At 38.4% G+C, this 16,233-nt stretch overlaps 1 protein-coding gene across 10 annotated transcripts in view; it reads left to right on the plus strand.

The window, feature by feature from the left end:
* The window catches only part of TPST1 (tyrosylprotein sulfotransferase 1), a 43,144-nt gene that overhangs the window by 13,551 nt on the left and 13,360 nt on the right, over positions 1–16,233 (plus strand). For 4 of the 10 annotated variants that reach the window (XM_030028170.2, XM_030028178.2, XM_030028176.2 and 1 more), the window contains exons 1-3: positions 5,686–6,250; positions 7,603–8,546; positions 15,650–15,848. In XM_030028170.2, coding sequence (XP_029884030.1) covers positions 7,702–8,546; positions 15,650–15,848 — 1,044 coding nt within the window. In that variant the 5' untranslated portion in view covers positions 5,686–6,250; positions 7,603–7,701. Of the gene's footprint in view, positions 1–5,685; positions 6,251–7,602; positions 8,547–15,649; positions 15,849–16,233 lie in introns of those variants that run through there. The other 6 variants (XM_030028173.2, XM_030028172.2, XM_030028171.2 and 3 more) reach the window with 3 other exon arrangements.

The following is a 16,233-nucleotide window of genomic DNA, read 5'->3' on the forward strand; positions in this document are numbered from 1 at the left end:
AAAAAAAAAAAAAGTGTAGGTTCAAGGGAATGCAAATGTGTGAACAACATTCCTATAGTTCCTACCGTGGTATTGTCCCACAACAGAGTTCTTTACTATAAGGGAATGTCGTTCACACGTCTGCATTGCCTTATACTAATTCTGTCCAACTTTGTCCTATCATTCTACTTGTCAAACTGCTCTGCATGAAGGCAGGCCTCACTAGGTCTAGTTGGCTGTCTTTCATCCCAGGTCCTTTCTGCCAGGTGACTTACTGCTTATTTGTTTGTGGAGGTGAATAAAAATTGCTCATTCTATTTTAACCATCCTTTCTTACTGTATAACTAATAGGGGGAGAAGTCTAGAGAAAACAGCTGCAGGGCTTGAAAGGCATGATGACTTAAAAAGCCAAAAATGGATTTAGTACTTAAGGCTTCTTGATTTTTATTTCTAGTTTTGCTGAGTATTTTGCTTGGGGTTGCTATACGGCTTGCTTGTGCTGTACTTTGACATTCCTCTCTCAGATTCTGTTACGTGACTGGTAGTAATACATGATATCTGGTCTTTGGGGAAATCATTAAGGTGATTGTGCAAATGCCGCTTTGAAGGCATAAAAAGGCTTCCTGAATACTTAAATGAATTTTGGAGCAATCTTCTAAATGAGCCTGTGACGGTTAGGATAGCTTCTTGAAGTGGTATACTGTGAATATTTCAGTCATGTTCCTTGGTGTTGTGCTATACCATTATCACGTAACTGTTGGCTTTCCTATGCAATCTTCTTTGTGGTGAACAAACACGAATGACCAGAAACAAACCAGTTCATTGAAGGAAAGGTTCTATGGAACTCCTTTCTTTAACTTTCATTTAGGAATGCTGAAAGACTAATGTTGCGTGCAAGGGCTTCCTACTTGGACTATTTGGTGAGCTTAATACACAACTTCCTCTAAGAAATATATTGTCTCCAGTTTTCTAAATGTATATTGTTTTGAAGATGATTCTTGAGAATTCTCAGTATCTGCTGCCTTTCCAGTATTTATTTTTACAGAGGAAAAGTGAAGGTGCAAGAAGAGGCAAGGAAGATACTGACATGGTTGACATCTGCTTCTTTAAGTCCTAGCAGCATTTTCATTTCTCCTTCTACAGTCAAGAGCAGAGAAGAGACTGACAATGGATAACAACAGTTTAGCTTTTTTTCCCATTCAACTTATCTACCTTCCCACTCTAAATGAATTCCTCTGCAGATTTATACCACAAGCTTTGGGTGTAGTAGTCAGACTGTGGTTGTGCATCTGAATGCATCTCTGAACTGTGAGAATCTTCTGTTTCTGGAGTCTGTATTTTGGAGTCTACTGTATAAAGCCTTTTGTGGGGGGTCATAGCCCCAGAGACTAAGGGGTTGAGTAGACCCCCTAAGTAGGGAAAGAAAATCATAGGAATATGGTAGGAGGACATGAGGATAAACTGTAAAAAGAGTGTGAGCGGAACGACAACTTTGCAATAGTATGAAGTCTAGCATGCTTCCCCTCACCTCTATCTTGTGCTTGCCTTCCAGCACAGGTGGGAGGGCACAGCGTTTTGAGAAGGATGCCTATGAAGCCTGATGATCTGTTGACACAGAGCTTGAGTGTGATCTTTCCACCCAGTGAAGTGCCCCAGAAGCATTGAGGTCAAACACTGTGATGAACACTTGGGCAGATGCAGGAACAAGATATACTCCACAAAAATTTAAGCAGTACTACTGTACTTGTTCTTCCTAGAAAGAGATCCAGTTATCGGAATCTGAGCCAGAAGCTCAAGAGATGGAAGCAGAGGACGAGCTAATCACTGAAAAATGCTTTATTATATGTGGGGTTGTTTGGCTTTGGGGGCTTTTTTTTGGTTGGGGTTTTTTGTTTGTTTGTTTTTGTTTTTTGGTTTTTTTGAGATGGGTAATGCCAGTGGTGGTGTCCTGTCAGTTTAGCCTTGAAAAAAGCTGCCTGGTTGAACATGAGGTGGTCATCACTCTTTCCAGCCTCCGAAGTGAAAGTCTGAGCTCTAGAGCTTACAAGGATTGCTTATTACTGGGTGGTAATGGATCATCTTTGTTCCCCTGGCAGGGAATGCTTTAAACAACAACAAACCCCAAACTGTTCTAACATAAAATACGAATTAATGACTTGCCTCTTGACTAAGCTAAAAATCTTCAACATTTTTTGGATGAACTTCAGGAAAAAGGTCTTGACCTGCTGCGTGTAGGGGGAGGGAAGGACGGAGAGAGAATTAGTGTGCGCAGAAGACAGAAACAAAGCAGTCATTTTTGCTTTGCTAACATCATCTTGTGGCTGACTCGTAGGCCTGACTTTTGTCGGAATAAAATTCAGTTACACATGCTTCTGCTTAGCTGCACTTTCTCTTTCTGAAACTTGTAGATCCTAACTTTTTTTTTTTTTTTGAGTTACACTTGAATTTTTCTAGGAATTTGTTTTACTCTGTCATTTGAAACTATTGCTGCTAAAGGCCTTCTCTGCCATTGTAGTCATCTTCAACTTCCTCAACTTATGACTGTTGTGTGTATGAGGTGGTTTTGTTTTGGTTTGGGTGGTTGTTTTCTTAGGAGTTTTTTTGCTTGTTTATTTTGGGGTATTTTTATTAAGAGTTGTCTGTGCTTTTAGGTGCAGTGGCACTTTGCTCTTCTCAGGTCATAGTGCATAAAAATGCCACAATTTTTCAAAGCTCTGCTTAAATGCTGACAAGGGATTGCTGATTGCCTTGTTGTGATTTTTAAATGCTGTCAATTTAATTACTGTTAACAACAAGAACATTAATGACTTGCAATAATTCCTCAGGTTGACAGATGTGATCCAGAGTGCTTATTCATGTAGAGGAGGGAGAAGGTGGGGTTTATTTGCAAGCTGCTAGAAGGGCAGCGACTTCCGTACTTCATGCTTGTCCCAAATTGCTTTATATGTAACTTCAGGCACAGAAGGGAGTTTGCTGGCTTGTAGATTACATCAGTTTGCTGAGAGGTGTGGTTTCTGACTGCTCCCCTGTTGGCTTCCTGATATACAAAGTCCTGGTCTTGCCACGGTTTCTGGCAGCTGCACGCTCCAGGTATTGCTTCCAGGCAAAAAAAAAGCTAGTAAAGGAGAGCTTAATAGCTTAATACTAGCTCTTTATGGTCTTGCAGCCTTTGGCATCTTTGAACTTACCAAAAAAAGTTACTGCATCAAATGAAAGTATTTGTGTTTGATTGGTGTTGTGTTTTTTTTGTCACATGGATGGGTTTTTGGTTTTGTAGGTGAGTGGTCAATACTTACAGCAGTTTATGAAACCTACTCACAGACTGCAACGTTTATTTGCATTCACAGCTGGAATTGTACTGAGAGTGAGTCATCATTCTGCTTTACCCAACCTGTGAATTGAGGATTTCAGCCTTCAGCCAACAGGCTTTCCTCCGATACTGCTTGTTCTTCAGCTTGGTTCTGAAAACTGGTGCTGTTTGTTGTTGTTGTTCTGGTTTTTTTTGGTTTTTTTTTTTAAGTGATATTCTAATATAAATGATCAGAGTAAAACAGTTGATGCACTTGGTCTTGATATGTTTTTCTCTAGCAATCAGCTACCTAACTTTCTGCATTTGGGGCATGTTAGTGTCTTTAAGGAGTAGTTTTTAATTCGGAAATGAAGATTTTTTTGTGGAGGTTTGTTTTCTTTTTTCTTTTTTTTTTTTTTTTTTTTGAGGAAATGAGTTCTGTGGAATTGACTCAAACTGAATAATATTAGGGATTGTATGAAGTGTAAATATTTGCAGGTTTTGTGTGCTCTGTGGCAAAATACTGTTTCTGTTGTGTTAACTCTTCTCTCAAATGAGTACTGACTTTTAACTAAGTCTTTACTGTATCTAAAGCATTTAAAGAGAGTCTCTGTACTGTTTGCTAGTTTTAAGCAGAACAGTTTCCCCTTTCCTAATTGAAAGTTAGGTCTGCATGCTGAATCTGTTCAGGAGAGAGACTTTCTGATTTTTGGTTCTGTGGAAGTATCGACTGCATCAGGTTTTTTTTCTCTTTTCCTTCTTAAGCACTGTTCAGATGACCTCCACTTAAATTTCTGGGACTTTTTTTTGTTCCTTTTAATGTCTAAGGTACAGTTAAAGCCAGCTCTTCAGCAGAGAGAGGTATGTAAGTAGAATGAAACTTGTTAGAGAGGATGAATTTCTTGTAAGAGTGGTGTTCTGGCAAGAGAGTGTGGGAGAGCTCTTTGGCCATTTCATATGAAAAGAAGTGAATTAATCCTCAGGTTATGTTTCTAGTTTAATTTTGGTAACAAAGACTAAAAGCTGAACTTTGAGTTTAGTATTGTGACAACTGTTGATTGGAATAAGCTTTGTTAGTGTGGAGGGGCAAGACATTTCTCCCACAGCTCAGCGACTGGCTCTTAGATGCACTGCAAGAGAAAAATACTGCTGTGATAGATGCCTGCAGATAAGGAATTCCCTTCCTCGCTTCTATTGCTCCTGCACTGCTATGGTGCGAAGTGAGAATTGTCCTCTGCCTGTCTGCTGCTGTCTGGTTACACAGCCTCATAAAAAAAACAGGGACTGCAAAGTGCAAGGCACTTGACTGCTAAGAGTTGCAGCAGAATCTGCAAGGCAGCCTGCCTGCAAGGCCAGCGGTCTGTTGAGGGACAGATCTGGAGAGTCTTGCTCAGATGGTGACTTGAGAATTTCCGAGTTAATGACTGGATTTGCGTGGAAGAAAAGGTTAAGTGGATAATGTTCTGGAGAGGGTAGAGAGTAGGCATAAGCATGTTCTTCATTCAGGGATGTGCTGTCCTTTGCTGACAGAGATGGAAGAGCTTTGAGGAAGCCAGTCATTTAAAATGTTGGCGGTACCTCAGCACTTGGAGCTCCTCACAATTAAAAGCATCTGTGATTCATACTGTTCACTGAGTTATTTCAGCCCTGAAAAGCAAGCTCTTATTTAAAATTTCAATTAGAGTACTAATTTCATTTGAATTTTGAGAGGACGAGTCAGTTTTCAGCCTACCTTATCTGAAAACCCAAAGCTGTTGAACTACAGAATACAGGTAAAACAACTGTCTATGCATTAACTGTCACGAACGGAAGAGATAAAGATACAGTGTGCAGGTTGGCATGAACAGATCAAGTCATCTGGGCAGCAGAGGAGCAGATTTATCTAAGCCAGTGCTGGGTATAACCCACTGGTATTCACTGTAAGACATGGCATATTCTTAGTCTTCTAAGTGTCTATGTTGGAATTCAGCAGACAGATTTTAAAATCTTTTGTTTCTACCTAAAAGTTCCGTTCAGACTCACATGCATGTCCAGAAATCATCTAATATAGTCTTTTTCTTTTCATCTGTAAAAATGAAAATTACTTTTAAATAATACAATTTTAAGAATCCTAAATGAAAAAAAAATTAATGAAAACCCTTGTTTTTCTTTTGTGTATCTTGGGGTTTCAGACTTAATCTCCTCTCATTAGAGCTTGGAGAAATAACTTCTAAAATTTAGGAAAGGGGGATATATAAAACATTTAGTAATAGATGTGTTAGCTGTGCAAACCCTTAATTCTAATACATGTCTAACTTGTTTTCAAATACTGAGTTATACTATCATTGTAGAAAATAGTACCATGCATATTTGGAAAAAAAAAAAAAAAGAAAAGTTGTGGCTTTTGGTGTGGTAAAATTCACTTTACTGAAAAATATTGAAAAATTCTTCTGTCACAGAATAATCATCACTGCTTAAATTGTAGATTAAAAAGCAGAATGAAAGCCATGTTATTGATACCTCACAAAGCAGATGACTGGTTGTCCTTCATTTGCTTCTTTTCCTTTTTTTGTAATAGTTGTAAGGGTTTAAAATGGACTGATTAATTTAAATGTGATAGTATAGAACCAGAAGGAAGATTATACTATGACAGAAGTTAATATTTTTTACAGTATATTCTCCTATTCCATGCTATAAATATGAAATTACTGTAATCATAAACTTCATTAATGTGGGCTGCCATGATGCTTTGTAAAGCATAGTTGTCTTACTGTTATTGTCAGTTGACTTTTGATTTGCTACATGGGTTCTCGCCTTAAACCTTTCTGTGTAGTAACCATATATTCAAATTCTTAGCTCTGAAGTGTTATGTTTTATCTTGGAGGGAGAAGACTCTTGCTGTCATACCAGCAAAAATAGAGTTATCTAGATGAAGCAGAAGAGACTAAAAGAAAGAGCAAGCTTACCAGCACTGCTTAAAAGGAATCCAGACTTTATTTGAAGGTAGAATGCAGCATATACTTTATTCTGGCAGTGCGTTATTACATGACTTAAAATTATGCAAGGCTTTAACTCTCCCCCCCCCCCCCCCCCCCCCCCCAGGCCTGTGGGGTGCTGATTGAGAACAGGATCTATTTTTCTTTCTTCCTAATTACTCCATTTTTCAGTGTTTCAGCGAACATTTCTCTGGAGCTCAAAACACTGCATAAAATGTGGGGGGAGGGTTGGTGGGGTTTTTGTGTTTTTTAATCAACACAATAATAAATGATTATGGTTATGTTGGGTTTGGATGGTTTGTTTTGGGGTTTTTTTGAGAGAGAAATATCTCTAAGGGCCAAATTTTAGGTAAAGAAAACAATAGAGAAGGAAGTTAGGATGAAGTAATTAGTTTTCTTTTGTATATCATGCTTTGTATTATCTGGATACTGGGATGGATCAAAATTTTTAAGTCAGTGTGGGTTGATTCTTTTTTTGTTGTTGTTCTTATTTAAATCAAGACTGATCTTAGTTTTGATCTTAGTCAACTTTAATCCTGGATTGTGTTTGTAGTTTTTAATGACTATACACTATTTTTAATCAAAGCTTCCCTTGAAGTAAAAATTGAAGTTTCCCTTACTTGCTGCAACCTATTTTTCTTCATTGCTTAAAGACCTTGATCAAAACTTGGACGCTGTCAGTGTTGATCTGTAACTGTGAAACATCTTTTACTATCATCTCGCATCCTGTGAAGGAAATAGAGCATTTCAAGCAAAACAGGAGATAATGTAGCTATGTGAAAATGTGACAATGAGCAGGATACTGCTACCGTCTATTCAGCAAGCCAGATTTATTCTAATACTTAATTTCTTCTGTGATTTATAACATGATTTGTGTGGGGTGTCTTGTTCATTTGTTTTATCTAGGTGACTCTGGCTCAGAGAGGCGATTGTGATTTTTTTTTTTTTTTTTTTTTTTTGCTGTAAAACCTCAAGTAAAGAAGAGTGGTTTCTTAATAACTACTTTTTTAATGTGTAGAGTCCCATGTAAATGATGTCTTTGCTTGACTGTAAAGTTTAACAGTAGCTATCCAGTGGTAGAATTCTTTCAAATGTGTTGTTAAAATGTACCAGAGAACTTCTATGTAAATAGTAATTGTAGTCATGAATCTTGTTATGTTTTGTGTTGCCTCTATGGGTAAACAAAAAGGCTTTTTATTATGAGATGATCATGTTTAGACTTTGCATTTACTGGTCTTAACGCAACACCAGGAGATAATAATTTTACTGAATGCTGTCAGGTATATCTGTTGTTGATTTATTGTAGTAGTTCTTAAAAGTTCTAAATTTTTTTAATTTTTTTTTTCCCCCCCTCGCCAGACCTTAATTTATTTTGGATTAGGTTTCCCATGGCATGTGAACTAGAAGATAATTTGAAATAGAAGGTCTCTTTATTCTGAAGTGACAGTCTTTATCAAAATGGTTGGAAAACTCAAACAGAACTTGCTATTGGCATGTCTGGTGATCAGTTCAGTGACAGTGTTTTATTTGGGCCAACACGCTATGGAGTGTCACCATCGAATAGAAGAACGCAGCCAGCCTGTGAGGATGGAAAATGTGAGAAGCACAGTAAGAACTGCTTCCAGTGTAAATGCAAACAAAACCTTTGCTTACAACAAAGACATGCCTTTAATATTTATTGGAGGAGTACCTCGAAGTGGCACTACCTTAATGCGTGCCATGCTTGATGCCCATCCGGATATTCGATGTGGAGAAGAGACAAGGGTAATCCCGCGAATTCTGGCAGTTAAGCAGATGTGGGCTAGATCAAGCAAAGAGAAGATCCGACTGGATGAAGCTGGAGTCACAGATGAGGTTCTGGACTCAGCCATGCAAGCGTTTTTATTGGAAATCATTGTGAAGCATGGGGAGCCTGCTCCATATTTGTGTAACAAAGATCCTTTTGCTTTAAAATCCTTAACTTATCTTGCTAGAATTTTCCCCAATGCCAAATTTCTTCTAATGGTACGGGATGGTCGTGCATCTGTGCATTCCATGATATCTAGAAAAGTCACAATAGCTGGATTTGACCTTAACAGCTACAGGGACTGCTTGACCAAGTGGAATCGTGCTATAGAAACTATGTATAACCAGTGTATGGAGGTTGGTTTTGAAAAGTGTATGCTGGTACATTACGAACAACTCGTATTGCATCCTGAAAGATGGATGAGAACTCTCTTAAAGTTTCTTCGCATCCCATGGAACCAAGCAGTGCTGCACCATGAAGAAATGATTGGAAAAGCAGGGGGTGTTTCTCTTTCAAAGTGAGTATGAGCATTCCTCCTTTACTTTGTATTGTTCCAAGAGGTAAAATAGTACATTTTGCATGTAAAAGACCAGTCATAACTTGGTTTCAGTTTTTAAGTAGCTAATGATGTCTCAGGAAGCTGATTTATGATGCATATTACCTGGAAAATAAGAATCATTGTTAACTAACAATTTGCAATCAGAGATTGCTCCTGCTAAACAATTGTCCTGCTAACATATGTGTATGGAGCATATGAATGAACTTTTAATTAATTATTGGTCTAACTTGAATTTGGATGTCTACTATCAGCCTTACTTCTAATATAGCTTTGCTTTTCTCTGTGCCCCAAAATAAAGCTGGACTGTTTTATCTAGACTGGTGTTATTCATCCTAGCAAGATCACCCGTTTGATTTCAGGAACTTAAGTATTGTTGTAAATGCAAGAGTTACATTTGCCAAGAACATACTCTTCCAGGAAACTTGAGAAACTGTTCCAATAAAATAGAAAGCAGAACTGGCGTGCTTTTCTGTTGGCATGTACTCCTAAAAGGACAAGCATTTTGAATAAAATTAACCTTCTTGTAAGCAAATCTCTCAGAATTCTGTTGTGCCATCTGTGCACCTGATTAGCTACTTTCAGAAACCAAAATCCAGCTCTGCTTAGAAAACCTAGATAGGTATTGTGAATAGAAAAGAAAAAAAAGTTAGTTAATTCTCCAGTTAAACTACTCTATTTGGTTTCTTTGCCGCTATTTACAGCTGAACAACTGAAATATGGAAGCTGGCTGGTCTTTACATTGAGGGGGAAAGGTGTGAATGTTTGAATCTCTCTTCTTATTTTTGCTATGGCAGATATGTCTACCAGATTGTCTTGTTTAAGTTTCTAAAATATTGATCAAAAAGCCCTATTCCAGCAGCAAGGCATGCCCAGTTAAATTCCTTGGCTTCTGTTTCGTGAATATTCATCACTGGCCAAGTGCTTCTGAGTAACAGAGGCACCTTGCACAGCAAGCAGTGTGGGCTGGGTAGAACCATGTCAAACTGTTGAATATAGAGTGATTCCATTTTTTTAAAACTACAGTTTTGAGAAATAAAAATTGAGAGATTTTGTTTATTTAATGCCTAAGGAAGTGACTCTGTGGATTTTCTAATATATTGTAGGGGAATGCGATTTAAAGCAAATCATAGAATTATTAGTCAGCAGCTACAAAGAACTTAAAACTCAGATAATGGTTATAGATTTACAATCTGGAGGTTTCACATCACCATTTCCACTGAAGAAACGCAGCCACCATCGCTGTGTTTCCAGAGCTCTCAGGAAGGCATCTCAACCGTTTTTTCTGCGGTATTGTTTGTTAGCAGAATGAAGCCTTCTGATAATGTTAACCTGAAGCAGTGTACTGTCATAGGTCTCTGCAAGCTGTATCTGCATGTGAACTTCTCTTCAGTTACCTGTATCATGTTACTGCTTCTCAGTGACAGCTGAGGGGGGAGTAAGCTTACTTTTACTGATATAAATAGGTGGTTGTCAAGTTCTGTTAAGTGTCCTGTAAAAATAACTATGCATAATGCCATTTCTAGTAAAATACTACTACCTTACAGGTTCCAGATTAGCTTTTTTAAAAATTAATGGACCTCTATACTATAAAACTTGGTAGCCTTACTGAATTCATACAGTTTCGAGTAATATTTCTTGATAAATCTGGTGGAATGGGATGTGAGGAGTTGAAAATACTTGTTCATGTCTCTAAAAATGAAGAAAATGGATTGTTGAAAGTAAAAAGTGGCTTCATGTTTATTTTTGAATCAGACTTTCAGATTTAAGACAAACAAGTGTGAAAGTGTTCATGTCACCCTCAATTCAATCCGTTCACAGAATTCTTTATGCTTTTATTACCTCTCATGAGATGATATGTGAAAGTAATTTATTATTTCAGAAGGCTCTGGCAATAGTGGAAAAAGAACGAGTTATTAGTGTTTTGTCTGTGGTGTTTTTTATCTAATCAAATACCCTTGAAATAGGTGGTGACATTTGTTTTTCAGTTGCAAGAGACCTTTATAATTTGATAATGATTTCAGTGACTCAGTCTTTCGAGGGCTGCGGAAAAAACAGTGAATATGAAATTGTCTTAGATGTCTGTTTTATGTATTTATATCATACTAATTGAAATTGTGCAGGTGAATTTGATTTCCTTGTGCCAGTTAAAACCTGCTTTTGGCATCCCTGGCTCCTCACTGCCCTCTCGTGTGCAGCAGAGTGCTGTGGACAGGGACAGCTGCCTGTTTAGGGGGTTCTTGCCCAGACCAGGGGGTAACTGCCCAGAAAAATTACTCTTTAAAAGATGCTCAGTTTACTGAGAACTTTAGAGTCTGCCACAGCTTATCAAATTCTGACAGCTGAACAAAATATACTTTGCATTAGACTTACTTTTCCTTCTATCAAGTTGCATTTAGCTTGTTCTCAGCTGCAGCAAAATTCCTTATGGCCTCGGGTGTGCGTGGCTGTTACGTTCTGGGTCAGGTTCTAACCAATGTTGTTGTCTTATGACTTAGAATTTCTCTTTGGGCTTACTGAAGAGTGCTATTTACTTTGCAGTGTGAATACTGTCGTCTTTCAGCTGTAACAACAGAGTGGAGCAGTGGAGCTCCATATTCTGATTAGTAGGTTTCTCCCACCTGACTTCCCAAAGGATGGTGCTGAAGATGACTTCAGAGATAATCTAAGGAAATTCAAAATGCTGCTGTCTTGCAACTCTGTCTTCTCACAGAGCTTTAATTTACCACATGCCTGGTACCAAGTGCTTCAGGCTGTTTCATAATAGTATATTAAAATCAAAACACTTAAATTTTATATTACAGTTTTTACTGGCAGGAGGAGATCACAGGTACCAAATAATTTGTATTGAAATGTGACATGCATTTAAAAGTTACCAATCCATGGGCCTAGCCTCTGTAGCATAGTAGGGAGAGTATGAAGATCTAGATAAAATTATTTCCCCATTTGTCTGCAAGGTATTAGGTAGGGTATAAAACCTCTGAAGTCAAAGAATGAACTACTATTATAAATCTGCAAAGGCTGTGATACTGTGTAAAGACTTAAGTAAATGCACAGAGAAACCTGTCTCAGTCATCTTCCACTCACCATTAAGACTTTCAGATCTTTCAGACAGTCTCAGCATCCACTTCAGAGACATGATGCCTGCTCGGGTCAGGTCCAACATCAGGTGCTTGGATGTGTTTTAACTGTTGAAGGGTTTTTGAAAAGAAATCTGACAAGAGTTTGTTGTCTTGAAATATTTTAAAACACTTTAAGAAAGAGATTGTGGTATCATTAAAAGATCTTTATAATGATGTTACTACCTGGTGGCAGAAAGCAAATGTTTATATTTTTAACTCATCTGAAATAAAAATTAACTGTGTCAAATGAAATCTGTATCAGATGAATGAAGCTCTAGGTCAGTGTAAGGTGTTTTATTTTCAGTTGTATATGGAGTTAAATTGTGAGTGCAGGCTGTTTCTCTTCCAGAGATGATCTAGCCACCCAGTGGCTGGCAGAATTCTTCAGGCAGTGAGCTGATTCCCTTTTTCTCTTATTCCAGACTCAGAAACTCTTATGCAATAGTCTGTTACTAGCAAGATTAGATCCTAGACAGTCTGTATTTAAGATTCTGACTTTGTCTGTTCCCCTGGCTGCTTGATTTGAGGAAACTGTTGACTGCCTTACTCTCTTCTCCTGCGTTTGCTTAGTAATCCCTGCTTTTTCTGTTGCTCATGCAGGCCTAGCCTCACTGTTGTTCTATTTCACTTAGTATTTTTGCCCCTTATTTTGGTTTTTATCCAGCTGCAAGGAGAAACACTGCAAAGGTTTTAAGGATGTGCACCGCAGCATTTGGAGTAGCGGGAAACTTTGTGGTTTGAAGTAATTGCCAACGTGGCTGTTCAAGGAATGTATTATGGCTGGACTACATGCTGTAACTAGTATTGTTAATATAGCTCTGGCATTTGCATCCTAACTGCAAACAGCTGTGGTCACCACTGATGCAAAGAAATGTCAACCCTTTTATAGCAATTTTTATTAGGCTTATTATGAAAATAGCTGTCTAGGCAAAAGTACTTCAGAATATACTATTTTTAATACATAACTTTCATTTGGTTCTAGTACAGATGCAGAAGTATTTGGGGTTAGTCCTGTGTTCCGTGCTACCAGCTGCTTTCAAAGCTGAAACTGTTCCTGTGGTTTTGCAGTGGAGCCTGGAAGCACTGACCAGGCAGCATTTGCCATATGTGTACATAATCAAATTTGCCAAGACTTGGTATGTTTCCTTGTTTTGCTCTGTCTGGTTTTTTGGGTGTTTCTTTCCTCCTGTCCCCAATCTGTCTTCCCCTGTACTCTTCAGATGTTCTTTGGTCTGAAGAATCTTTCCCACGAATTGTGTTTTACTCTTCTTTCCACCTTAACTGAAAGGACAGAAAAGTATTGAAACAGAAGACCAAATGTGGTAGAGTACATTTTTGAATTGGTGCCTAGGAGCAGCTAAATGTAGTCCCCTGCTTATCTCTTGCCAGCCATTAATCACCAGGAAATGTTTCATGCTGAGCTTGTGACCAGACTAAAATGACAGTGGGACAAAACATACACACTTTAAATGTGCTTTTACAACAGGATGAGATATCCATATGTGTACTAATTTAGGTCCTAATTGATATATAGGACCCATTGTTTTGGGGTTCCAATAAGCTATTAGCCAAGCCCATTACCTGGTTCTCACAGTATCACCCTTATTTTAAATGGTCAAATCAATCTGCAGTTTTGGTGAAGGGATTTTGGGTTTGGCTGGCTCTGTCTGAGAGGGAGAGGACTGTAAATCTTACACTTTTCAAACACCTAGTGATAAATTTTTATTGAGGGTCCCAGCCAGCATGGTTCTGTGGACTCCTGACTGTTGTGGTGCTTTGTCCTCTGCCTTGTCACTTTGAACTTCTGAAACTCAACTCTTAACAGCTATTTTCTTGCTAATTTGATGTGAAGTCAGATGCTCATCTTCTAATGAGAAGGATCAAAAAGGCAATGCCCAGACTTTTTAGTTTGCTATACAGACTTGTGATGTCAGGCCAATAGCCTTCAGGAAGGCTGAAATTTGGTTGCAACTCTCTGGTCCCAAAATCCCATTCTGAGTTCTGCCTTCAGTTTGAGCTACTGAATATGGTTGAAGAGAATAAGGCTGAAAATTCTGGGGGTTGTCTTACAGTTTGTTGTTTGTCAGGTGCTTACTCATCAGCTTCTGCAGCAATCTGTGAAGGCCCTGCTTGCCAAGACAGTTTCCCCATGGGTGACCATTTCCCTGTCTGGTTTGGTCTTTGTTGATTGTGTTTGAAGTTACTGACCTTCCAGCATTGTATGACTAACTTCCTTCCTCTCTCCTGGAAGAATTTTAGCTATGATGACAAGTAAAAAAGAGTAATAAGGTAAAGACTGGTGTTTAGATCAAATTGAGTTAATGACTGGCAGACATGCATGCATAGTTTGTAATTTAAGGCTTTCATTGCACAGTACAGTGTGCATCTGAATGGGATGCCTCTTGCTATTGATTTAATGTTTGTCTGCTGTGCAACAATTTTTCAGCCTCTTCTTTGACTCATGAGGTTAATTAGATAACTGGAATCACACTCGTTCCTCTTGTAAGTTGACTGATGTCAGTCTTGAGAGCAATTTTATTTTAGTTCAGGCTTTTGGACTCGGAAACTATTGGGATTATATCAGGAAATTTCCATTTATTTTTCTCAGAAGATGTTTTCTCATATTCTGCCTGCTATATAACTGAAGAATTAGCTGCTTGAGAATTAATTTGAATCTCCGTGTTCTCCTTCTTTATCTTGTGCAGCTGAGGTACTGGTGTTATGCTTTGTACTGTTACTTTCAAGTATAACAATTTCGTTTTCTGGGTGGTAGAGCTTTTTGAGATCAAAATGCTCTATGATGTAAATAAGGCCTGGGAAGGATGATAGCTGCAAGTGGATGTGGCAGCTGTATGCTTAGCATCAGGTTTGAGGCAGGCAGGTATAGCCAGCCAGCAGGAACTACTGATATAGTGGCATACCTTATGGTATTACTTGCAATGCAGATGCAAATATTCGTTTAGGCAACTTGTATATACAGACCTGATTTTTAATCTGCCTTAAAAGAAAGATAAACCTTGACATGCAAAATGCATGTGCAGTCTTTCTGAGTTCAGAAAAAAGTTTTAAATTACTCTGAGTAAAAACTCAGAGTTTTAAATTATTCAGCCTGTTCCGAGTCCTGCTGGTGTGTTTCGGAAATAAACACATAAAGAAGTTGTATGTCTTCTAATGTAAAAGAAGCAAGGAGTGTGGGAAAACAAAGTGATATCAGGTTTCTTCCCTTGGAAAAAAACAACAACAAAAAACCCACACAATTAAAACTAGGGTGCAAGAATGAAAATTACTTTAGGACTGTTGATTAAATGAGCAACAAATCAACTATTTTCTGAATACAGTACATATGACACTGCTATGATTATGCACTTGCCTTTAAGAACTGTGTAATGACCAAACACTCAATCAGTAAAAGGAATGGTTATGAAAAATATTATTGCAGTCTATAGCTTTCTGTCATTTCCATAGGTATCTCTTTTATTTAAAAAAAAAAAAAAAAAAGTTTAGTCACAGTATGGGCGGGGGGGGGGAATAAATGGCACATGGATTTCAATTTAGAATACAGCTTTCAGGAGCATTTAAGACAAGCAGCAAATGCGGGAATATGCCAGTGGGAAAACAGCTTTACATGTAGGTGTGTGCATACTTTTCACTTAACAGCTCTTTGGCTTTCACTGCTGTCTTTATGTAAAGAACTTCCTTCAGTTCATCCTGTGTGAAAGCCTAAACCAGAAAGCATGCATGAATGTTGTGCTAGTTATTCTCATTTTAGCCTTATGCAGTAAAACTTCACTTCCCATCAGCTCTGTAGAAACATGAAATTTTGAGAGGGAAAGAAAAAGGAGGGGAAAAAAAACCCCAAACAAAATAAGCTAAAGGTCTTAATGCTAGTGAAGCGAGTATTGTTTGGAATGCAAAATATAACCTTTCTTTCTCCCTCCACAGGGTTGAAAGATCTACTGACCAAGTAATCAAGCCAGTCAATGTGGAAGCACTGTCAAAGTGGGTTGGGAAGATACCTGCTGATGTTTTGCAAGATATGCCCGTGATTGCACCCATGCTAGCAAAACTGGGCTATGATCCGTATGCCAATCCACCAAATTATGGAAAGCCAGATCAAAAAGTTGTGGAAAACACAAGGAGGGTAAGGCATTTTTGTGTGTTTAATTATTGACCGAACGGATGTAAGCTATGAGCAAGAAAGTCTTATGTTTCGGGTTTTTTTAAAGTCTGTTTCTAGTACCTTTTGATACTTAGCAATAGGGGGGTTTTGCCATGGGGGGGAGAAGGAAGGATTCTGTGGGACCTTGAGCACTGAAAGTCTGGCTCCTGCTGTTTGTCTTCAATTTGGTTCGTCTTCCTTTACCCCAACCCCAGGCTTGAGCTGTGTTCTGTGGTATGTGTAGCTGAACCTCTTTAGAATTGTCCAGATAGTTGGGGAACTGGTTAGTAGTGGAAAAAGCTAGCATTCTTGCCTGGGCATCAGACTTGATTGATGAGCTCAGCTTTTTGTATGTGAGGGTTGGCAG

The sequence above is a fragment of the Aquila chrysaetos genome, chromosome 10, assembly GCF_900496995.4.
Source record: "Aquila chrysaetos chrysaetos chromosome 10, bAquChr1.4, whole genome shotgun sequence".
Classification (NCBI taxonomy): domain Eukaryota; kingdom Metazoa; phylum Chordata; class Aves; order Accipitriformes; family Accipitridae; genus Aquila; species Aquila chrysaetos.